This window comes from Callospermophilus lateralis, chromosome 2, assembly GCF_048772815.1.
Source record: "Callospermophilus lateralis isolate mCalLat2 chromosome 2, mCalLat2.hap1, whole genome shotgun sequence".
NCBI classification, from domain to species: Eukaryota; Metazoa; Chordata; class Mammalia; order Rodentia; family Sciuridae; genus Callospermophilus; species Callospermophilus lateralis.
In genome coordinates, this window is record NC_135306.1 from 179,049,934 (window position 1) to 179,075,997 (window position 26,064).

At 32.7% G+C, this 26,064-nt stretch overlaps 1 protein-coding gene and 1 pseudogene across 1 annotated transcript in view; both read left to right on the plus strand.

Moving 5' to 3' along the window:
- Nucleotides 1-26,064, plus strand: part of Elp4 (elongator acetyltransferase complex subunit 4) — a 258,524-nt gene that overhangs the window by 18,929 nt on the left and 213,531 nt on the right. Inside the window, exon 3 of the mRNA XM_076844298.2 lies at nt 9,857-9,978. Coding sequence (XP_076700413.2) covers nt 9,857-9,978 — 122 coding nt within the window. The remainder of the gene's footprint in view (nt 1-9,856; nt 9,979-26,064) is intronic.
- On the plus strand, nt 2,315-2,723 carry LOC143391568 (NADH dehydrogenase [ubiquinone] 1 subunit C1, mitochondrial pseudogene; annotated as a pseudogene).

Genomic DNA, 26,064 nt, shown 5'->3' on the forward strand with positions numbered 1-26,064 from the left:
ATTTCTATGTTTAAACACGATACTATGAAGCAGTTGAAATTAAATGAAAAAAAGCAGAATATAAAATTTGGTAATAATTATAACCATGCAAGAAAACATACACAAATAAAGTACTGAAAGGAAATATAAGAAAAATTTTTAAAATGATTCTGTGAGGATGGTGAATTTTTTTAAAAATTTAAATTTTCTAGGTTGTAAAAATGTTAGAAATTAAAAATGTTAGTATCTGGTTTATTCCTTACATTATTGATTCATAATGACCTCCATTTTAATGGTTGCTTTTGTAAACGGATGAATACACAGGAATGAAATTGCTTGGTCCTATAGTAAGTGTACTTTTCGCTTCATCAGAAACTGCCAAACTCTTTTCCAAAGCATATTGTTTTATATAGCCACTAGCAATGAAGGAATATTTACTTTGCTTTACATCCTTATCATTATTTGTATTTAAAATTTAACTATTCTAATGGGAATATAATAGCTTCTCAATGTTTTAAATTTGCCTTTTTCCCTGTTTCACTCTGGTGAACATCTCTTAATATGTTTGTTGGCCATTCATGTATTTTATTTTGTGAAGGGTTTGTTCAAATCTTTTGCTCATTTTTATATTTTATTTGTTTATTTTTCTTATTCAATTAAAAGTATGCTTTTAATATATATTTATGTGTGTGAGTGTATATATATATATAAATAATACCACTCCTGCATCATATATATTGATTGCAAGTATTTTCTCTGTGGCTTGTTTTTTACACATATATATGTACATACATGCTAGGAAAGCTCTCACTGAGCCATAACCCCAGCCCCAATAGCATCTTTTCAGAGCAAATTTTTTAAATTATTCATGAAGTTTAATCTCCCTCTACCTTTTTGATCCTTGCTCTCATGTCCTTAGAAACCTTTGCTGTGTCAAAGTTGCAAAGATTTCCCCTGTGGTTTCTCCTAATAGTTTATTTCAAGTTTTTACATTTATAGGTCTGTGATCCATTTCTGGTTAACATTTGAGTAGCAGTCTAACAGTTAAGTTCCTAGTTTTTCCGATTGAGTGTAGTAAGAAGTAAGATTGAGGTTTCGTTGTTTTTTGCTGTTGGCATATGGCTATTCAGTTATTCCACTGCCATTTGTTGAAAAACAGTTATTTTAACACCTTTGTTAAAAACTCAATTACTATACATGTTCATTTCTTCACTTTGTATTCTGTGTTGTTGATCTATATTTTTAACCCTTTTGCCAATTCCACATTGACTTCATTGCTGTAACTGTATAGTAAGTGTTGAAATGAGATAGTAAATCCGCCATGTTTGTTTTCAACTCTTTTGGCTACTCTGTGACCCATTTAGATTTCTATGCAAATTTTTAAATTAGTTTGTCTATATTCTAAAAACCTTACTAGGATTTCCATTTGGATTCCATCAAATCTATAGATAAATTTTAATCTTCCATTCTAAAAATGCTGCAGTCTGGCTGGGCACAAAGTAACGGAGCCACCATACACCTTGTAGATTCAAACAGCAACTCTTTATTCTCGAACTGTCACCAGCACTCTACACGCACGGTCTGGAAAAATCCACCTCCACCGGGCTCTGCATCCCAAATACTCTCTGAATCCCTTGAGAACTCCACAGGAACTCCAGGAGCAGGTGCCTGAGGCAGCAGGATACACCCTATTCCCAGCAGGATCCACCCTAAACCTGGAATCACCCTATTCCCAGCAAGATCCACCCTAAACCCAGATCCACCCTGGTCCTTGAGCAGGGTCACCTTTCTCAAACATTCATGCAATGTCAATGCAAATGACCTGGGTCCAAGGCAACCCCATTTCCACAATGGAGAGTCTTCCTTCTAAGCAACATTGGGTAGGCTGACAAGGAAATTGCCATTAGTCATTCCTACTTGGCTATGGCTCTCAGCATAAAAACATGATCTGTCCCTCTATTTTTAAAGATATTCTTTAACTCTCTGAATCTTTTGTATTTTTCAATGTAGTACTTCGAGCATATACTTTGATAAATTTTTGCAAAATATTTTATGTTTTGAGAATCAATTGTAAGTAGAATTTTTAAATTGTCAGATTCTAATATTTGTTACTACTATATAGAAGCACAATTGCTTTGTATATACTAACCTTCCATGCCACAACCCTGATAACCTTGATTTATTATCTTACTAGACTTTTGGTAGATGCCATAAGATTTCCTAAGTGTATGATAACCTTCCAAGTGTTAGAACTTTTGTTTATTTTTAATGGCTTAGTATGTGGTTAAAACCTTCTGTACAACATTGATTATAAGACATAGAGTGGGGGGCAAAGGCGGAGCCTGTCCGTAGACATGGCGCCGTCCGCGCTGCTGCGCCACTTCTCGCGGCTGCAGGTCCCCGCCAGGCTCCCGAGCGTTGCTTGTGCACGGTCCAAGTTCTATCTGCGGGACCCGCCGAAGGACCAGCCAGACTGGCTGAAAGTCGGGCTGACCTTGGGTACCACTGTCTTCCTGTGGTTCTACCTCATCAAACAGCATGATGAAGATGTTTTAGAGTTTAAAAGAAGAAATTCTTTGGAGTAAATTCTTTTGGAGATACTAATATAGTATGTTCCATATAATGATTATAGAAGATCTTCTGGATTCACCAATCTCTTGAGTTTCAAATGTCAGAGAAAGTTAAATGTGGATATATATGAAGTCAGAATTTGTGTTTTGCTTGATTAAATGAAAATACTTCTATGTTCTGCAAATAATACATATTATGACAACTTGTAAAAAAAAACGTGTAAAGTACGTTATTAGAAATTCTTAAATACAGAAGACCATCTTATAAAAAAAAGTCATAGAGTGAATATTCTTCAATTATTTCTAATCTCAGGAGAAAAGCATTCCATTTTGCCACTAACTAGGATGTTACCTATAGGTTTTTGTAAATTCTGTGTATCAGGTTGAAAAGGTTCAATCCTATTCCTAAATTGCTAAAAGTTTTTATGAATTGCTTTTGGATTTTGTTAAATGTCTTTGGTTTATGGAAATTATTATATGGCTTTAGTTTTTTAATTTGTTATTGTGATACACGAATGTTTCAAATCTGTGATGAACTTCATTTAATCATACCCATATTATGTTATTCTTTTACTGGATTTAGTTGTATACTTTTAAAACCATTGTTTTTATATAGATTCATGAGGCATATTAGTCTGTAGTTTTCCCGTGATGTCTTGGTCTAGTTTTAGTATTAGGGTCACACTGATCTCATAAAATAAGTTTGGAAGAGTTTCTTTCCTTTTTTTCTAAAAGGGTACATATGGAATTTGTTATAATACCTTCTGTAAATAAAGATAATGGTTGCTTGTTTCTTTTACTTTTTCTGGTTTTTCTATCAGAGTAACAAAGTGCCTATAAAATAAGTTGGGAATTATTTCCTTTTCCTTCTTACTGAGTTTGTTAAGTATTAGTATTATTTCTTCCTTAAAATGTTTGATTAGATTTATTTATGAAGTTCCCTGTGTCTGAAGTGTGCATGGGGGAAGATAATTTTAAATATGAATTTAACTCTGGCTTACTGCTTTTTTATCATATTCAGTTACCTGAAAACTTCAAGGAGTTGTTCTGTTTCTTCTAGTTATGAAACTTTTTGACAAAAAGTTGTTTGTTTATAATACCTATTTTAATATTTTTTTAATGTCTGTGAGATCTTTGATAAAAAAAAACTCCTATTTCATTGCCAATACTGATTATTTGTTGCCTATTTCTTTTATCTAGGTCAGTCTAGTCAAAGGTATATCAAGTTTATTGATCTTTTCATGAAACTAATTTTTTGTGTCATTGGTTTTATATCTCCTTGTTATTAGCCCAGTTTTTCTTCTCACTGATTTTTATTAATTACTTTCATCATTAACATTATCTAAATTTCATATGAGCTTATTTGTCTGGCTTTTTATTTTTCCATTTATTTATTTAGTGGTACTGGGGATTAATCCAGAATCTTATGTATGCTAGACAAACACCCCTCCTCTGAGCTACATCCCTAGCCCCTTGTCTAACTTTTTTTATATGAAAGCTTAGATAATAGATAATAAGTTGTTTTATTTTCTTCTAAGATATGCTTTAGTTAATCCCACTTTTCATATATTTTATTTCTATAATTATTTAATTTAAAATATCTTTTAATTTCCCTTTTCATGTAAGTTTGAGCCACAGTTAATTAAAAATGTGTGCTTCGATTTCCAGATATTTGGAGTTTTTCTAAATATTTTATTGTTGGGCGGGGGTTGTGGCTCAGTGGTTGAGTGCTTGCCTAACACAGATGCAGCAATGGGTTCAATCCCCAGCAACTATAAAATCTATTGAGACTTGTGTTTTGAATTAGCATATGGTCTACCTTAGTACACATCTCAGATGCACTACAAAGTAATATATATATACATTCTGCATCTATATGTTATATTTAACTATTTAAGGTAATTGATGTAGTAATTTGTACTTTCTACTTCTTTAATGATTTCTCTAATTTTACTGCCAATTATTAAGAACAGTATAATAAAATCTCCAAATATAATTTTTTAATTCCTATAATTTCTGTTTTTCTGTTGATATTCTCTTTTTTTATTGGTTGTTCAAAACATTACAAAGCTCTTGACATATCATATTTCATACATTAGATTCAAGTGGGTTATGAGCTCCCATTTTTACCCCAAATACAAATTGCAGAATCGCATTGGTTACACATCCACATTTTTACATGATGCCATATTAGTGACTGTTGTATTCTGCAACCTTTCCTATCCTCTATTATCCCCCCTCCCCTCCCCTCCCATCTTCTCTCTCTACCCCATCTACTGTAATTCATTTCTCTCCTTGTTTTTTTTCCATTATAGGTAATTTTGTATAACAATGAGGGTCTCCTTCCATTTCCATGCAATTTCCCTTTTCTCTCCCTTTCCCTCCCACCTCATGTCTCTGTTTAATGTTAATCTTTTCCTCCTGCTCTTCCTCCTTGCTCTGTTCTTAGTTGCTCTCATTATATCAAAGAAGACATTTGGCATTTGTTTTTTAGGGATTGGCTAGCTTCACTTAGTATAGTCTGCTCTAATGTCATCCATTTCCCTGCAAATTCCATGATTTTGTCATTTTTAGTGCTGAGTAATACTCCATTGTGTATAAATGCCACATTTTTTTATCCATTCATCTATTGAAGGGCATCTGGGTTGGTTCCACAGTCTAGCTATTGTGAATTGTGCTGCTATGAACATCGATGTGGCAGTATCCCTGTAGTACGCTCTTTTAAGGTCTTCAGGGAATAGTTCGCGAAGGGCAATAACTGGGTCAAATGGTGGTTCCTTTCCCAGCTTTCCCAGGAATCTCCATACTGCTTTCCAAATTGGCCGCACCAATTTGCAGTCCCACCAGCAATGTACAGGCTTACCCTTTTCCCCACATCCTCGCCAGCACTTGTTGTTGTTTGACTTCATAATGGCTTCCAATCTTACTGGAGTGAGATGGTATCTTAGGGTGGTTTTGATTTGCATTTCTCTGACTGCTAGAGATGGTGAGCATTTTTTCATGTACTTGTTGATTGATTATATCTCCTCCTCTGAGAAGTGTCTGTTCAGGTCCTTGGCCCATTTGTTGATTGGGTTATTTGTTATCTTGTTGTCTAATTTTTTGAGTTCTTTGTATACTCTGGATATTAGGGCTCTATCTGAAGTGTGAGAAGTAAAAATTTGTTCCCAGGATGTAGGCTCCCTATTTACCTCTCTTATTGTTTCTCTTGCTGAGAAAAAACTTTTTAGTTTGAGTAAGTCCCATTTGTAGATTCTAGTTATTAACTCTTGTGCTATGGGCGTCCTATTAAGGAATTTGGAGCCCGACCCAACAATATGTAGATCGGAGCCAACTTTTTCTTCTATCAGGCGCAGAGTCTCTGATTTGATATCAAGCTCTTTGATCCATTTTGAGTTAACTTTTGTGCATGGCGAGAGAAAGGGATTCAGTTTCATTTTGTTGCATATGGATTTCCAGTTTTCCCAGCACCATTTGTTGAAGATACTATCCTTCTTCCATTGCATGCTTTTAGCCCCTTTATCAAATATAAGAAAGTTGTAATTTTGTGGGTTGGTCTCTGTGTCCTCTATTCTGTACCATTGGTCCACTCGCCTGTTTTGGTACCAGTACCATGCTGTTTTTGTTACTATTGCTCTGTAGTATAGTTTGAAATCTGGTATCGCTATACCGCCTGACTCACATTTCCTGCTTAGAATTGCTTTTGCTATTCTGGGTCTTTTGTTTTTCCATATGAATTTCATAATTGCTTTATCTATTTCTACAAGAAATGCCGTTGGGATTTTGATTGACATTGCATTAAACCTATAGAGAACTTTGGGTAATATTGCCATTTTGATGATGTTAGTTCTGCCTATCCATGAACAGGGTATATTTTTCCATCTTCTAAGTCTTCTTCTGTTTCCCTCTTTAGGGTTCTGTAGTTTTCATTGTATAAATCTTTCACTTAGGTTGATTCCCAAGTATTTTATTTTTTTTGAGGATACTGTGAATGGGGTGGTTGTCCTCATTTCCATTTCAGAAGATTTGTTGCTGATAATACAGGAATGCCTTTGATTTATGTGTATTGATTTTGTATCCTGCCACTTTGCTGAATTCATTTATTAACTCTAGTAGAATCTTTGTAGACCCTTTTGGGTCTGTTAGATATAGTATCATATCACCAGCAAATAATGATAATTAAAGTTCTTCTTTTCCTATTTTTATGCCTTTAATTTCTTTTGTCTAATTACTCTGGCTAGTATTTCAAGAACTAAATTGAATAGAAGTGGTGAGAGAGGGCATCCCTGTCTAGTTCCAGATTTTAGAGGGAATGCCTTCAGTTTTTCTCCATTCAGAATAATGCTAGCCTGAGGCTTAGCATATATAGCTTTTACGATGTTGAGATAAGTTCCTGTTATCCCTAGTTTTTCTAGTGTTTTGAACATAAAGAGATGCTTTACTTTGTTGAATGCTTTTTCTGCATCTATCGAGATGATCATATGGTTCTTATTTTTAAGCCTATTGATGTGATGAATAACATTTATTGATTTCCGTATATTGAACCAGCCTTGCATCCCAGGGATGAATCCTACTTGATCATGGTGCACAATTTTTTTGATATGCTTTTGTATTCGATTCGCCAGGATTTTATTGAGGATTTTTGCATCTATGTTCATTAGAGATATTGGTCTGTAGTTTTCTTTCTTTAGAAGTGTCTTTGTCTGGTTTCGGGATCAGGGTGATGTTGCCCTCATAGAATGAATTTGGAAGATCTCCTTATTTTTCTATTTCTTGAAATAACTTGAAAAGTATTGGTATTAATTCTTCTTTGAAGGTTTTGTAAAACTCTGCTCTATATTCATCCGGTCCAGGGCTTTTCTTGGTTGGTAGTCTTTTGATGGCTTCTTCTATTTCCTCCTTTGTTATTGGTCTGTTTAAATTGTGTGTATCTTCCTGAATCAATCTGGCCAAATCATATGACTTAAGAAATTTATCGATATCTTCACTGTCTTGTATTGTATTGGAATGTAGGGTTTCAAAATAATTTCTAATTATCTTCTGTATTTCTTAAGTGTCCGTTGTGATATTGCCTTTTTCATCTCGTATGTTGGTTATTTGAGTTCTCTCTCTTCTTCTCTTCATTAGCATGGCTAAGGGTCTGTCGATCTTATTTATTTTTTCAAAGGACCAACTTTTAGTTTTATCAATTTTTTCAATGGTTTTTTTTTTGTTTCAATTTTGTTGATTTCCGCGCCGGCCTGGAGAGCCCCACAGACCTGGGATTCACTCCCGCAGCCAATGTCATAAACGCCCCCGCCCCATCCGCGCCCAGGAATTTCCCTGATATTCTCTTTTTCTTCGCTTAATGATACCATATTTTCCTTTTATGCTTTGGATATATAGTAGTTTCCGTGAAGTATTTTTTTGTTCATTTCAACTCGTGAGTTCGTTTCTACAGACTATTTTTCCTTATGAGGTCATATCCAGTAATTTTGTGTTGAAAATTAGAACATTGCAAATAATGCATAGTTGGTAGTGACTTCCAATCTATTGTGTTTTTCTGAGGATTTCTGTTTTGCTCCTTTTTCTGCTTGTTTAATAATTAACTTGCCTAGACTTAAATGATTAACTTCAGTATGCTACGGAGCAGATGACATCTGTTCAGTATATTATATAGCAGATAACATCTCTGCCCATTTTTCTAGCTTTTAAGAGTTTGTCCTTTTGATCTGGTTACATAGGGTTCCCCCATGCACTCACATAGTTTAGTAGAAAGCTAAATATTTGAACAGAATTCACATTCAGATTTCGAAGACTATTTTTTTCTCTGATTTTTCAGCAGTGAATTCTGTCTTCTGACAACTCAAGGCAATACAACTTTACATTCCAAGCTGATCTCAGACTGGGGGAACATGTGCCTTCAGAGGAGTTACACATGCCAATTTTATGTGATAGACTTGTATCTTTTGTATTTGTCCTGTATTCCTTTTTCTTCCTATTGTTTCTTCCTCTCACTCATGCTTAATTTAGTGTTCAGTCAGGGATTTGAGCATGGTTGATAATCATATTTTTGTGTCTGTCGTTGAGCTTTCTTACTTTAAGTTTTTTCCCTGAGCTTTCCAGCTGTTTAGACAAATCTAAACTCTATCCTATGGCTAGAACCAAGGGAAATTAGGAACATGCTGTCAAAAAGCCACAAACTTAAAAGTTCTTGCATGTCAGGATCACTGTCTTTCAAAACAAAATTCTACTGTGGTTTGCTACCTGCTTCTCAGCGGCTTCTAATGACTATTTTTAATGGAATTTTGTCCAGGGTTTGTAATTACAGTTGTAGGTGATTTTGCACAATGACCTCTTCTGTCATTACCACAAATTCCAATCTCCTTAGAAATGTTTTCATAGTGTAAGTTTAACAGATATTAGTGATACCTAATATATTATGGGAATTCAATTAATTAATATTTGTTGAAAAAGTTAATAATGACTATTCTCATTTAAGACAGAGCAATAAATTTGCCTGCATTTCTTGTCTTAGTATTGTGTTCAATTATTAAAGGAAAGAAAGATGACATAAAAGTGTAGGCATGTTGTTTATCCACAATATTAAGAGAACGAATATATACTGAACCTATTTTCATTTTAGAATGAAATCTGAAAAATGTAACACAGTTTTGTCCAAGAAACTTCCTGAATCATCATTTAATTCTTAAAATTCATAAATAAGGAAGGAAAAGTAAGTAACAAAAAGCAAAAGGACAGTTTACTGGGAAAGCATTTAGTGCAAATTTAAGGACTCTGTCAAATTAAAATCTTCAATTTCAAAGTATTTGGATTTTAAATCCAAAACCAGAATAGGAATAATAGTATTTTTCTAAATTTTATAAATATAATCACCAAGATAGGTGTGTTAAATACTTAATTATTGTGACAAGAAAGAACTGAAGTGAGTTTACAGAGTGGCTGGTGGGAAATAATAGCTATTTTAGAGACAGAGTGCCTGAAAAAATGCACTGTATCTTAGTAAAAAGAAAATATCTCTGCCTTTTTTGATATAATCATACATAATCCGCTAAATTTTGTGGCTATGAAAGTGATGTAGTAGTTGGAGAATGATGTTTGAAGTCAAAAAGTCTCTGTTAGAAGTATCTACTTCTCATTGGGTGTGTTCACAGGTCTCTTGGTCTGTCTAATTGTCTTCTGTCTTAGGAAGATATAAATTATTGCCTCATTTCATATACTTGTTTCAGAGAGAAAGCATTGCAGACAAATGTAAGAGTTCTTGATGTGTTATAGGATTCTGACAATCATTTTTTTCTTTGTAACAGAGGAGGATAAATATGATGTTTACTCATCGTTGCTCTTCAAGTATTTTCTGGCAGAAGGACTCATCAATGGGCATGTTTTGTTGGTTGCATCTGCTAAAGAAGACCCTGCTAACATTTTACAGGTATAATATATTAATTCAGTATTGCATTTTGGATATTTCATAAAAGATTGATTTTATATGTAAGCAAAATATGTTATGCAAGCAAATTAGTGTTCCTAGACAATTTTTTAACTTAAAATCCATATTAGGATAAACTGTTTAAAACACATTAAGTGAAATTGTTGGACCAGGCACTCAAAAAAGTCATGCTTAATAGTTTAAAAAAAAAATCCAGTTTAAACAACTTACTGAAGGAGAGAAATATCCTCTAATTCTTTTTATCTAATTGTGATTTTTCTCATTTTGACATAATCTATTTCATATTAACTACTACTTCTGAAGCAGATTTCCTCAAAGGTAATCCTTTCTTGAGTGCTCATGAAGTATGACTTAACTGTTGTCCTTAAGAATTTCTTTTTAAAAACTTGAAATTTTAACTTTCATCTTGAGAATATTAGATAAAGGTATAGGAAATCACTGTATGAATTAAAGCAAATAGTGGAACAAAAGAGACAATGGTTTCTGTATAATCAGCAAATTATAGGATATTTTTAATATTGTACCATTCTGCTTAGCATAAGCATGTATAAATATATTCCAAGGCTTCCATTTAGATTATAAACTTCATTCAGTTCTTACCTAATAAAACAAAACCCCAAAATATTAATAGCAATACAATATTATTCAGCACCCCAAAATATGCAATATCTGGCACCCAGTTAAAACTTAGTTGGGAGCTGGGATGGTGGCTCATTGGCAGAGCATTTGCCTAGCATGTGTGAGGCACTGGGTTCAATTCTCAGCATCTCATATAAATAAATAAAAATAAATAAAGGTCCATTGACAACTAAAAAATTTTTTTAATTTAATAGGCATGCAAAGAATCAAGAGAATATGCAACTTATAATAATGATAAAAGTCAACTTACAAAAGAAATGACACAGATGATAGGATTATAAATAAGAATATAAGTTTTTATGACTGTATTCTAAATATTCAGTAAGCTAGAGAAAGAATTTAGCATGGAATATATAAAAATAAGTACAAGTTGACCTTTTAGAGGTGAAGGCTATAATGTGTAATGAAAATATATTTGAAAGTATTAAGACATTTTAGACACTGAAGAAGAAAAGATCAGGGAACCTGAAGACACAGCATTTGAAATTATCCTAATGAAACATGAAAAATAGATTGTAAAAAGCAATTATTGTGTCACTGAGCAATAGTGCTCAGTGCTTTGTTAAGTGATTGGGAGCCCTTGAACCTGGAAGAAATAGTACAGAATTTTTTTTTTTTTTTAAGAAATAAGGAATGAAGAATATCCAAAGACAATGAAATATGTATACCTATAATTCTAATGCATTTGGCAAGCCCCAGTTGTAAAAAGTTCTAGAGAAAACATCATCCAGACAAATCATAATCAAATTGCTTAAAATGAGTATTAAAGAGAAAAATTTGAAAGTGGCTAGAGGATAAAAAACACATTACATAGACAGAAGAAAATATGAGAATGAAGTTAGACTTTGGTTATAAGCAATGCAAGCCAGAAAACAATGAATATAGGAGTCTTTTAAATAATATTTTTAAAGTTCACTGACAGTTCAGAATTTTCCTAGCAAAAGCATCTTTCAAAAACAAAGATTACAAAAACAAACTAAAGATATTTTTTCAGGTGTTAAAATCTGAAAGAATTCATCACCTCAAGCCTATACTTTAAGAATAGTTTTTCACATTAAAACAAAGTGATCAAGAAACACATTCACATTGAAACAAAGAGATCAAGAGCCCTGGAAATAGTCATATGAGTAAATAGAAAACATTTTGTTTCTAATTTTGCAAGTAGACTAGTGGTGGAAGGAGATAATAAAGCAAAATTTAGAAGGTAATGGATGCATTTCGTATCCTGATCATGTTAATTGTTTCAGAGAGATATACCTGTCTAACATATTACCAAATTACACACTTCAAGTATGGACAATTTATTGTGTATCAGTTATATCTCAATAAAACTATTTCAATAAACAAAAGTCAGATTTCAGAATTAATAAAAACGTATGATTCATGTCTCACTATTTTTAAATATTTATGTACCTTGGTTTCCCTTTCATGAAATAAGAATAAAAGTAACCTTGTGAAAGTCTTCTAAAATATGCAATCATCCCAATTTTATGATTAACACATGTGAAATTTGGTTGGCATACAGATTTCTAATCTTGGGAGGAAAAATGTCATCGTACTTCTTTCCCTTTTCTTTGGTTTCCCTGACAATTCTGATGTGGATAATATTTGTATAGTTTATTTAAAAGACTGTGATTACTATTGTAATTTCTTAAACCCCATCTAACTTGGCTTGCTAATAGCTCTTGATGTCATTAATCACTTCTTCCCTGATACACTTCTTCCCTTTTTTTACAGAATACCACAATTGATGTCCTCTTACCTCACTGGCTACTTTTTGCTCAGTCTTCTTTGTTAGTGCCTATTTATCTTCTCAATTTTAGGGTGCAAATGTCCCAGTACTCAGACCTTAGAACTCTTTTTTATTTTCATTATCTTGCTAACACATCCTGTTCAAAAGTTGTCAAGATTATTTGTGTATTGATGATTTTTTTCTTCTTTTTCATTTTTACTTTCAAATTTTTATCTACATGGACTGACCCTGAATTCTGACTGCTTATTACATATCCAACTGTTAACAGAGTTGTATATACAGCCACTTACTATATATCTTATTTGTGTCTATTGGAGATCTAAAACTTAAATATTTAAAACCAAACTCCTAAGCTGTTTTTCCCAAACCTGTTTCTTTTTTTCTTTTCTTTTCTTTTTTTTTCCAAACTCAGGGCCTCTTTGTTTTCATTTTATTTTCAGACAGGGTCTCACTACATTCCTGAGACTGGCCTAGAACTTAACGATCCTCTTGCCTCAAGCTCCACAGTAGCTGGGATTACAGGTGTGTTCCACCATATCCTGCTCAATCTTTCCCCTTTTCAATTAATGGCAACTCAGTTCTTCCATTTGATCAAGCCACAAACCATTGATTCATCCTTAACTCTTTTTCTCCTGCTCTTCTCAACCAGTTTTCAGGAAATCCAAATATACCCACTTCTAACCTAAATTATCATTACTTTGAGCCTAAGTTATTTATTTTTGACCTCCCTGCTTCTACTTTTTCTTTTCTTCAATGTCTTTTTAACAAAATATTTAGAGTGATGTTCAAATGTAAGTCAGATCATGTTACCTACACTCAGAACTCTCCAGAAGGCAAAGACCCCAGTCCTTATAATGATTTCCAAGAACTTAACTAAAAAGCTCTCACCTCCCCATTTAGTACCTGCCTTTACTGATTAATATCTCTTAACTTTATTCTGTGTATATGAGCTTCCTTGCCTGATAGGCATGCTTCAAAATTATAGTCATTGTATCTGCTGTTGCCTTTACCAAGAACTCTTTTGCTTCTCTCAGATTTTGGTCAGATGTTGCTATCTCAGCAAATCCTCACCTTAACAATGTTGAAATTCCCTAATCTCACTTCCCAGATTTTCTAGTTCTCTTGCCAGCTTTATCTGTCTCCACAGCCTACCATCACCTATACTTTATAATTTACTTATATATTTGTTAACTGCGTATTCACCTTGAAGACAGAGCCTTTCCTCTGTTTTATTCATTGCTATATTTCTATTGCCTTTTACAATGGGATAGGCAAGTAGATGTTTATTGCATATTATTTCCTTAGTGTAGGAAAATAATAAAATTACAATACCTTTTTAATAGTAATAGTTAATTTTAATTTAACTTAGTGCCAAGGTATTTTGTCAAACATTATTCAGGTTGTTCCTCTCAGAGTGTTTTTTGGATGAATTAAATATGATCAGTTGAGGAAAGATGCTTGCCCTCCTTAATATGATTGGTCCTCATCTGATCAGTCGAAGGCCTGAATAAAATATAAGTGCTGATCCTCTCTGAATAGAACAGAATTTTTCTGTGTGACTGGCTGTGAACTTGGATATTAGCTGTTTCTTGCCTTCTGACTTTATCTGAAACAATAGTTTTTCCTGGATCTCAAGCCTGCCAGCTTTCAGTTTGGATCTACATCTTCATTGTCCCAGCCTTCTGGCCTTTGGACCTCAACTGGAACCATACCATTGATCCCTGGGTCTCTAGTCTGCCAACTAACTCACTCTGCAAGTCGTTTCCATAAATTTCATTGAGTCTATTTCTTACAGTAAATCTCTCAATATACATATAAAAAATGTACACAAATTCTCTACGTAATTCTATTATAATTTTTAATGTCTTAATGTCTTGCTCTGGACTAGCAAAGATATTTTTTGGTTTGTTTTAAAGTTGTTAATTTTTCTATGGTTTTCTTGCCCCATCTGATCTTTACTGAGATATAATTGACAAATAAATATATATATTTAAGATGTAAGATAACAAGTATTCAATATGAAATGATTACAACTGTCAAGTTAACATGTCCATCACCTCACATAGTTACCATCTTTGGTGTAAAAGAACACTAAATCTTTTTCAGTAAATTTTAAGTAGACAATATAGTATTATTAACTATAGTCACTATGCTGAACATTAAACCCTAGAACTAACTCATTTTATAACTAAAACTTTTGTATCTTTTAACCATTTTCCTCATTTCTCCCTCTCTTTAACCCCTCATAACACCGTCCTCTACCATAAGTGTTTTGAATTAGGAATGCTTCATCATATCCATTTTGCATTGTCTTGTGCACTTCGAATGTGTCATCAAAGCTATTATAATCGCTACCATGAAAACATAATGCTCCGTAGCAGTAGATTTACTTATATAACGTTGCAAATTTCATAGTGCATTTTAAATTTTATTTTTCTCTTTTATGAGTTGCCTAGAACATATTGTTTCTATTTTAACTAAAAAGTTTGCTCAACGTGATAATTATATATTTATAAATAATATATTCAATAAAATTAAATCTTAAATTAACCATAAAGTTCAGTGTGTGATCTTCATGAAAACACTATCTTCTGCCAAACAGAAGGGCACACGCCTGTAATCCCAGCTCCTCAGAAGGCTGATGCAGGAAGATCACAAGTTTAAGACCAGCCTCTGCAACTTAATGTAGTCCTCAGCAACTTAGCAAGACCCTGTCTCAAAATTTATTTTAAAAAGTGCTGGAGATACAACTCAGTGGTAAAGTGCCCCTGGGTTCAATCCCCAATATCCAAAAAAAAAAAAAAAAGAGAGAGAGAATAATGTATCTCCTTTGATTTTAATGCCCTTATTTCCTTTAGAATAAAATCACATAGATAGATGGCTACTGAAAGTGGCCAAAGCTTATGTATACATACATTTTCTTAAATAAAATGATTTAGCAATTCATTTTTAAATATTCATGACTTGTATTTCATTCAGCTCTGCTCTGAATACATATCTACTTAATTTAATACAGTCTTCTCGTTCTCATTTTCCTGTGAAAAAATACAAAAATGATGTTTTAGCATACATATTTAATGGGTCCAGTTAGTATTTATGCATGTTTACAATAGAATGGATTAGAAAGATATGACTGATAAAAATTTAAATTATTTATATTCTTCATAATACCAGTGCAAAGACATTTCTAGTATGTTTCTGAGAAAAATAAACAAAGCAATTTTGTTATATAAAATTTAATGTTAAATACTACTAGAAATAAATAGATTTTTCTTTATAATATTTACCTAGGCTTTTGATATATCCAACACAATAATGGTTGTGCTTAAAATTTCATTTTTATTAAAAGAGTTCAACAATGAGTGACCAAAAACAAGGCATTCACAATGTTTAGAGATACAATGTAGGGGAAAAAAAGCTATAATTGCTTAGTTTTAATCTTATGATATATAATTGGAGATTTGTAGAACCTATAACCAAGGCAAATATTTCTGGTACAAGAAAAGGGAAAAGACAATCTTAGAGACCATAATTATCTTAAAATTCTGTATAACTAAAAGACAAGTAAAGGATAAAAAGCCCCATCAGCTGCCTACGATACATTATATAACCACCCAGCAATTTATCCATCATCCTTTGAAAACATATTCATGCCTATTGTAGTCAAAGCTTCTTAAGGAAGTCAGTATCAAGATGTAACACTGAAAAATTACATCCCTTAGAAAATCCTATAGAACAATATACATGATGTTGTTAAAGCTTTTAAGAGTATTTTTCAGTTAACTTTTTTATCCAAAGAAATTTTTCTGATCATCTCAAATGTAGTGATGAGTATTCTCTAAGAAAACTTTCTATGGATGTTTTCTAAAATAGTAAACAATTACATTCTATGTTAAAATATATAAATATTTCCCAGTAGAGTGATTTTGTATGGAATAAAAATGACATACATATATGTACAAACATTTGTTTAGAACTTGAAAATGGTAAGATTTTATGTTATAATTTTAATGGTATGTGTTAATATTTATAAATTAGAAAAACAAAATAATTTTCAGAAACAAATTTAAATGTTATTTCATAATTTACCAAGATTGGTTGTCAAACTAAATTTAAATATTTGCTTGTAATGACATGCCAGATAGGTAATAGTCATGAAGAAAGAAATACCTGATGTCTTGAGGAAAAGATTAATTCTTGACTTGTAGTAATTTCTTAGTTATCTGTTGTATGCAGTATGTTCTGTTCAACTTTAGCCACAATTAAAGCAGGAAACTTCAATGTCTTAAGCTTAAATATTATTATTTGTTGTTTTTTGCAGAGCCATGCATTTATTTCAATGTTTTACACAGGTATACATATTAATATTTATATATGTTTATAACAAAATAAGCACACATTGATGTTTGTGCATCAATCAACAAAAGACAGGAATTTAGGGAGAAGGGAGTTATACTTATTATGTATGTATAATATGTCAAAATATACTCTCTGTCATGTATATCTAAAAAAAATTCAAAGAGAAGAAAATCATTGATCAGATTCTTTAACAAGTTATTATTTGAGTGGAAGCAGGAAAAATGTGGATACTTTTTTAAATCTCACATAGGAAGTATTTCGTGACCTTCATTTAGGGGAAGACTTTTATTTTGTATTTCAATATTTTTAAGTACTTTTTGGTTTGAATATTACTCATTTTCTTTCAACAATTTGGAAACACTGAATAATTTCTGCATCATCTGTATATTTTTTTAAATATTTATTTTTTAGTTGGACACAATAGTTTTATTTTGTTTATTTTTATGTGGTGCTGAGGATTGAACCCAGGGCCTCGACCATGCTAGGCAAGCACTCTACTTTGGGCCACAACCTCAGCCTTCATCTGTATATTTGGAATCACTTCAAAATAAACCAAGGTCAAAAGAAAGCATCTGTTTAAGAAATTAAAGGACAAACTAGTTAAATTTAAGAAATTAAATGACAGACTAGTAAGACCTCTCATATTTAATATATAGAAAATATTTCATAATTAAAATGAATACTAATTTCATAATAATCCATAAATCACAAAATGAGTATCACTTCATTAAAAATAAGCCATATCATGTTTGGTGAATTAACATAGCAACAGCCTATTTTGTAATGAAAAGACACAGTGACATTTAAACATTTAACTAACATCTTTGAAATTCTTTGTCATTAAGTTTAAGATGTGCAAGTAAAAATCATAATATCTTAATAATTTGAAAACATTATTTTATGTCCAGAAACACCACACTTATACCCAAATATTGAGTTGATTTGCTAAGATCTGATTCATTGTATCTTTTTTTTTTTTTTGCTTTATTTGACTGAGCTTAACAGAGATCAAAGATATGAGTTGATTTAGAATTACGTGAAACAGTACTATTTGAAAAACAATGTGATGTTTGAATTATTAGGTTTTCTTCTGTCAATTTAACATTTAAAAGTCTGCATTGGCCATTCACCTTTTATTCACTGATCATAGGACAAAAATTAAAAGACTGAATTCAGTAAGTTGTCTGTCTTCTGCTTTTACTATGTGGCAGTACAGTCTGGTCTTTCTGAATGAACAGAAAGAATACAAAATTATCTTAGATCCAACCCTGTCTTCCTAGTTGTGACCAAAAGTGGGACAGCTGTAAGAATGAAGTTAAAGAAACAACATTTGATTGCCCACATTTTTATTTTACTTATCTCCAAAATTGTAATGTTATAATGATTCAGAACAAAAGCAACATGTTATAAATAATTAAAAATTCTTTTCTGACCCTTGTATCATTCTGTTTTGCAAGTTTTATAATAATAAATTGTAAATAATATTTTGCACTCATCTGTATTTCTCCTAGACTATATAATATTTATTGATATTCCCTTAGCACTACTTTAACACTGTATATCTTTTGTGGTATAAATATGATTATAAGAATAGACCTTTGAATGCAGAACTATGATCAGAATATTTTCCCTTCATTATTAACATTTTATTTGTTCAAAAAATTATGAGGCTGGCTGTACACTTTTTATTACTTACTACTCTGAAGTGTTAGTTGAGCCAGAAATTTGCTATTTGACTCCAGGGTTTCACTCTTTTTTACCCCTAGCTACTGTGAGAGCTTATTTAAAATTCTAAGTCCTCCTCTGGCAGCCACAGTTGGAGCTTTTTTGGCAAACTGAAAAGACTAACACATATACACACATGCAAAAGCTTAGTACTGCTTCCAGTGACCTACATTTGTAGCCAGCTTTTAAAGATGGCATGTGCCCGATTTTCCAGTAATGAAATGAAGAGTAGGATATAAATAAAATATAAAACAGAATAAACCTGCTCTCCTACTCTTCTTTCACTAGCAGATGAGAAACATTGCTGCTGTAACAATAAAATAAAAACATAGTTGGCATTGATATTTTTTCATCATTTATTTTCTTCCCACTATTTTTATTGGTGCATTAAAGTTACACATACTGATGACAGTTGTTATATATTCATACATACTGACATTGATACTTCTGCATCAGTCAACAAAAGAATTTTGTATGCAGATAAGTTGCTGAAGTCAAATAGCAAAAATGCCATACCCTGTGATAAGGTGTTTATCATCAAGAATGTGAACTTTATTTGCAATCTGAGCTTAGATTTTAATTTATGTGTTACTTCTTAACTGACTGAAAGACCTTGTACAAGTCATACAAACTTTCTCATTCAGATAGGGATAATAGTTATCCTGGCTACTGAGTTCTAAATGAAAATTGAAATATATGGGGTTTGCTTTCTAAACCTTACAGCACTTAAATTTACTTTAAAAAATTGAACTCATAAAAAAAAGAATTGTTATGAACTCTTACATAGTTATTATTAGGTTCAAAAAGAAATGCTAAAATCTTAAAACTATTATACAGCACTTTATCATTCTTGAAAAGAAGCTATGCAAAGTCAGAATTGTTGAGATGTTAAAAATAGCACTCATTTTCTAAATGATTTTAATTTTTTTCAGAAGAAAAAGTATTCAGCCTCTTTGAAAGGACTATATAACTTGAAATTTTGAAAATTCGAGCAATTAAAACTAAAAGAAAATTTTTTTTGTCAGCTCCCCAAGTTAACATAGATCCCACTTACTAAAATCACGAAGGGTTCCATGAAAGGAGACAAGCAGCACCACCTCATCAAGGGTCATAGATTAAAGAAAACACTGTGAAGATTTATTACGTACAAAGGATAACTTTACAATGTTAAAAAACTCCAAAGAAGATGGGGCACTGTCTCCAATTAATGTGGGGTGATTCCTTCATGAAGTGGCCAGTGCTTCTCTCCTGAAATTTTAAGTTTTGTTAATCCAGAACTGAGAGACCCGGTTATAGAAACTGATCTTAATTCCTCACATCCTTATTTTCAAATTACAGTATGTTCATGAAATTAGCGGCTTTTGAAATATGCTTATCACTTGAATACGCATCTTATGGTTTCACTGTGTGTCCAAAACATCTGCACTAAATTTTCAAAACAAGACAGATACTTTTAAACTTATGACTTAAATTAGAAGTAGAGGATAGATTTTAGATAATAAGATGAAGCTTCCTACCTTTATCTCCTAGAAGAGGTTATAAATAACATCTAGGCTGCTAAGGAATTAAAGCCTGTTTTATGTCTTTACCTGATTGCCTATACTTTTCAGTGACCAGAAAGACAATCAGTTTTGTTCTATTAACAACAAATGTTCCACAGAAAAATTTTCACTTTTAATAATAGCAAACTGATATGGGATCCCATGTGGTGCTTCAAGGAGTTTTGTTTGCAATAATTTCCATTCTGGAAAAGTTAAAAAAATATATATATATATATGACTTGAAACAAATAAAACCAGTTCCATGTTTTTCCGAGCTCAATGAATATAATAACACATTTCACTCCCTAATTAGCATTTTTGATAGATTTCCTTGAAACTTGAGTACACTCTTCCAAATCTTATAAAATTTTTTTACCATTACTTAAATAAGAATGATAAGTTCATTGTCACTATCTTAACTCTTTTTAAAATAACTACATTTGTAAATGTCTTAGTTATGTCCAGTTTTTAGGAATTATTTAGTTCACAAATTGAACAGAGATGTTTAATACGGAAGTTTTATACAGATCATTTGCACACACAAGAATCCTGCTATAATTTAAATGATTTTCTTATAACCTGTGTGCTCAATATGCATTATCAACTGTCTTATTTTCTTAAAAGCAGATTAATTTACACTCATATAGTCAACATTTACTAAAGGGAATTATTACACATAGTTTCACTAAATAAATCTGCAAATACCAGATGATCTGCAAATACCTTTCCATGATTACATGGAAAGGTCAGTACACTTTTTAAAACATTTCATAAAATGTGTTTTAATCATGATTTTTTCCCATTACATATAATCACATTGTAGATACACACATGTATATATAGGCTACATAAATATGTGTCTATCTATATACATATGCATATGTATATATAATATGTAAATAACTCGCACAAACAGTGTTCACATGTTTTTAATAATGGTAGTCACCTAGTTAGTAATTCTCTTCACCGTAGCTATGAAAATATTTACAGTTTGAGCTGTATTATTTTACAATATACCCACAGCCCAATTAAACATTGAAAGTATTTAATATGTGAACTTTATTTTGTAAAGGAACCTGCCAAAGGAAAGCGCTAGTATTTATAATTGGAAATATTGGATCCAGGCATATTGGAACACACCTCTAATCCCAGTGATTTGGAACACTGAAGCAGGAGGATCACAGATTCGAGGCCAGCCCCAGCAACTTAGTGAGGCCCTGAGCAATTTAATGAGACCCTGTCTCAAAATAAAAAGATAAAACAGGATAAGGAGCTGGGGTTGTAGCTCAATAGTAGAGCACTTGCCTAGCATGTGTGAGGCCCTGGGTTTGATCCTCAGCACCACATAAAGGTAAATAAATAAAATAAAGGTATTATATCCATCTACAACTACAAAAAAAATTCTTAAATAAACAAATAAATAAAACAGGCTGAGGATGTGGCTCAGTGATTAAGTGCCCCTGGGTTCAGTCCCTAGTACCACCCTCACTCCCCCAAAAAGAACAAAAAAACATAAAAAGAAAGAAATATTGATAGATATCAACAGTTTGTCTCTTTTTATATAAAAGCATGGTATCTTATAAGCATTTTATTATAAGCTTTTTTCTTTTTTAAATTTATTTATTTATTATTTTTTATTTATATTTGACAGTGGAATGCATTACAATTCTTATTACACATATAGAGCACAATGTTTCATACCTCTGGTTGTATACAAAGTATATTCTCACCAATTCAAGTTTTCGAACATGTACTTTGGATAATAATGACCATCACATTCCACCATCATTTCTAACCCCATGTCCCTTCCCTTTCCCTCCAATCCTTCTGCCCTATCTAGAGTTTGTCTGTTCCTCCTATGCTCCCTCTCCCTATCCCACTGTGAATCAGCCTCCTTCATCAGAGAAAACATTTGGCATTTGGTTTTTTGAAATTGGCCAATTTCTTTTGGCATTATCTTCTCTAACTCCATCCATTTACCTGCAAATGCCATGATTTTATTCTCTTTTATTGCTGAGTAATATTCCATTGTGTATATATGCCACCTTTTTTTTTTAGCCATTCATCTATTCAAGGGCATCTACCTTGGTTCCACAGTTTAGCTATTGTGAATTGTGCTGCTGTAAACATTGATGTGGCTGTGTCCCTGTAGTACGCTGTTTTTAAGTCAAATGATGGTTCCATTCCCAATTCTCCAAGAAATTTCCATACTGCTTTCCACATTGGTTGCACACATTTGCAGTCCCACCAGCAATGTATGACTGTGCCTTTTTCCCCACATCCTCCCCAACACTTATTATTGTTTGAATTCATAATAGCTGCCATTCTGACTCTTCTTAAGGAATTTATTTGAAGAAGATCTTTTAAAACAATATGTAATACAGATTTTATATTATATATATATACATATATATGTGAAAATTAACATAATTAATATAAACTACCTGAAAATTGTTTTAACACCTTGATAATTTTAATTTTTTATATGTGTAAGAAAATAACATGGACACCAATAATATCAGAATGCCAACAAATGCAGTGCAAATTCCCTTCAACCTTCTTTTAAGCCAGTGCCATTCATGTCACTATATTAAAATCATGTGCCTTAATCAAGTCTTGCTATTTATAATAGTATAGTATTTATACTTGCTAGGCCCAGAAAAACAATATAAATCCATCTCTGCTTCATTTTCCCAACCTTACTGCCAGATTTGAAAAGAACTCCGTAATATTTTTAATGAGAGTAAAGTGATTTCAGATCCTTCTTGGGATTGGTACTTTTAAGAATGTAACTTTTAGAATGTGATTTTTTTTTAGTGGTCATCTCAGTCATATAAAATGGTGGGTTTCATTATGGCATATTCAGACATAAAAAAAAATCTGATCAATGAAATATATTTAAATAATTACATTATGATGCATGTTTAAATGAAGATACAATTTTCTTTCTTATTTAGCATAATTCTCCCTCTTAATTTCTACATACTTTATACAAACTTCCATTTTTCTATTCTTCATGTTATCTTCCTACTTTCCGCTCCCTCAATGAAGAAAAAAAAACCAAAAGATTATCCAGTTTTCTTAACACAGTCTTTATTTACATGTTAAAGAGAAATGTGATAGGAATCAATTTTAAAAAACCAAGAACAACATTTTTATCTGACTGGGTTTCTTTTTCTAATTTTAGACTAATGTAATTGATGTAGTTATCACATAAAAAGCATCCTTTTGTCAATAGCTTAGGAGTTTTATTTAAACAATTTTGTGTGCCAAGTGATAGTGTTTTTCATTTTTTTATAATACCAGTAATTTTGCCACAATTTTCATTGTTGGTTGTTCAAAACATTACATAGTTCTTGATATATCATATTTCACACTTTGATTCAAGTGGGTTATGAACTCCCATTTTTACCCCGTATACAGATTGCACAATCACATCAGTTACACATCCATTGATTTACATATTGCCATACTAGTGTCTGTTGTATTCTGCTGCCTTTCCTATGCTCTACTATCCCCCCCTCTTCTCTCTCTACCCCCTCTACTGTAATTCATTTATCTCCCTTTTATTTTTTTTCCCTTTCCCCTCACTTCCTCTTGTATGTAATTTTGTATACCCCTGAGGGTCTCCTTCCATTTCCATGCAATTTCCCTTCTCTCTTGCTTTCCCTCCCATCTCTCATCCCTGTTTAATGTTAATCTTCTTCTCATGCTCTTCCTCCCTACTCTGTTCTTAGTTACTCTCCTTATATCAAAGAAGACATTTGGCATTTGTTTTTCAGGGATTGGCTAGCTTCACTTAGCATAATCTGCTCTAATGCCATCCATTTCCGTGCAAATTCTATGATTTTGTCATTTTTTAATGCAGAGTAATAACTCCATTGTGTATAAATGCCACATTTTTTTTATCCATTCGTCTATTGAAGGGCATCTAGATTGGTTCCACAGTCTTGCTATTGTGAATTGTGCTGCTATGAACATCCATGTAGCAGTGTCCCTGTAGTATGCTCTTTTTAGGTCTTTAGGGAATAGACCGAGAAGGGGAATAGCTGGGTCAAATGGTGGTTCCATTCCCAGCTTTCCAAGAAATCTCCATACTGCTTTCCAAATTGGCCGCACCAATTTGCAGTCCCACCAGCAATGTACAAGTGTACCCTTTTCCCCACATCCTCGCCAGCACTTGTTGTTGTTTGACTTCATAATGGCTGCCAATCTTACTGGAGTGAGATGGTATCTTAGGGTGGTTTTGATTTGCATTTCTCTGACTGCTAGAGATGGTGAACATTTTTTCATGTACTTGTTGATTGATTGTATGTCCTCCTCTGAGAAGTGTCTGTTCAGGTCCTTGGCCCATTTGTTGATTGGGTTATTTGTTATCTTGTCTAATTTTTTGAGTTCTTTGTATACTCTGGATATTAGGGCTCTGTCTGAAGTGTGAGGAGTAAAGATTTGTTCCCAGGATGTAGGCTCCCTATTTACCTCTCTTATTGTTTCTTTTGCTGAGAAAAAACTTTTTAGTTTGAGTAAGTCCTATTTGTTGATTCTAGTTATTAACTCTTGTGCTATGGGTGTCCTATTGAGGAATTTGGAACCCGACCCAACAATGTGTAGATCGTAGCCAACTTTTTTCTTCTATCAGACACCGTGTCTCTGATTTGATATCAAGCTCCTTGATCCATTTTGAGTTAACTTTTGTGCATGGCGAGAGAAAGGGATTCAGTTTCATTTTGTTGCATATGGATTTCTAGTTTTCCCAGCACCATTTGCTGAAAATGCTATCCTTCCTCCATTGCATGCTTTTAGCCCCTTTATCAAATATAAGATAGTTGTAGTTTTGTGGATTGGTTTCTGTGTCCTCTATTCTGTACCAGTGGTCCACCCGCCTGTTTTGGTACCAGTACCATGCTGTTTTTGTTACTATTGCTCTGTAGTATAGTTTGAAGTCTGGTATCGCTATACCACCTGATTCACACTTCCTGCTTAGCATTGTTTTTGCTATTCTGCGTCTTTTATTTTTCCATATGAATTTCATGATTGCTTTCTCTATTTCTACAAGAAATGCCGTTGGGATTTTGATTGGCATTGCATTAAACCTGTAGAGAACATTGGATAATATCGCCATTTTGATGATGTTAGTTCTGCCTATCCATGAACAAGGTATATTTTTCCGTCTTCTAAGATCTTCTTCTATTTCTCTCTTTAGGGTTCTGTAGTTTTCATTGTATAAATTTTTCACCTCTTTTGTTAGGTTGATTCCCAAGTATTTTATTTATTTATTTATTTATTTATTTTTTTGAGGATATTGTGACTGGAGTGGTTGTCCTCATTTCCATTTCAGAGGATTTGTCACTGATATACAGGAATGCCTTTGATTTGTGCGTGTTGATTTTATATCCTGCCACTTTGCTGAATTTATTTATTAGCTCTAATAGTTTCTTTGTAGACCCTTTTGGGTCTGCTAGGTATAGAATCATGTCATCTGCAAATAGTGATAATTTGAGTTCTTTTCCTATTTTTATGCCTTTAATTTCTTTCATCTGTCTTTCATCTGTGGCCAGTGTTTCGATAACTATGTTGAATAGAAGTGGTGAGAGAGGGCATCCCTGTCTTGTTCCAGATTTTAGAGGGAATGCCTTCAATTTTTCTCCGTTCACAATGATGCTAGCCTGAGGCTTAGCATAGATTGCTTTCACAATGTTGAGTTAAGTTCCTGTTATCCCTAGTTTTTCTAGCATTTTGAACATAAAGGGATGCTGTACTTTGTCGAATGCTTTTTCTGCATCTATCGAGATGATCATATGGTTCTTATATTTAAGCCTATTGATGTGGTGAATAACATTTATTGATTTCCGTATATTGAACCAGCCTTGCATCCCAGGGATGAATCCTACCTGATCATGGTGCACAATTTTTTTGATATGTTTTTGTATCCGATTCACCAGAATTTTATTGGATTTTTGCATCTATGTTCATTAGAGATATTGGTCTGTAGTTTTCTTTCTTTGAAGTGTCTTTCTCTGGTTTAGGAATCAGGGTGATGTTGGCCTCGTA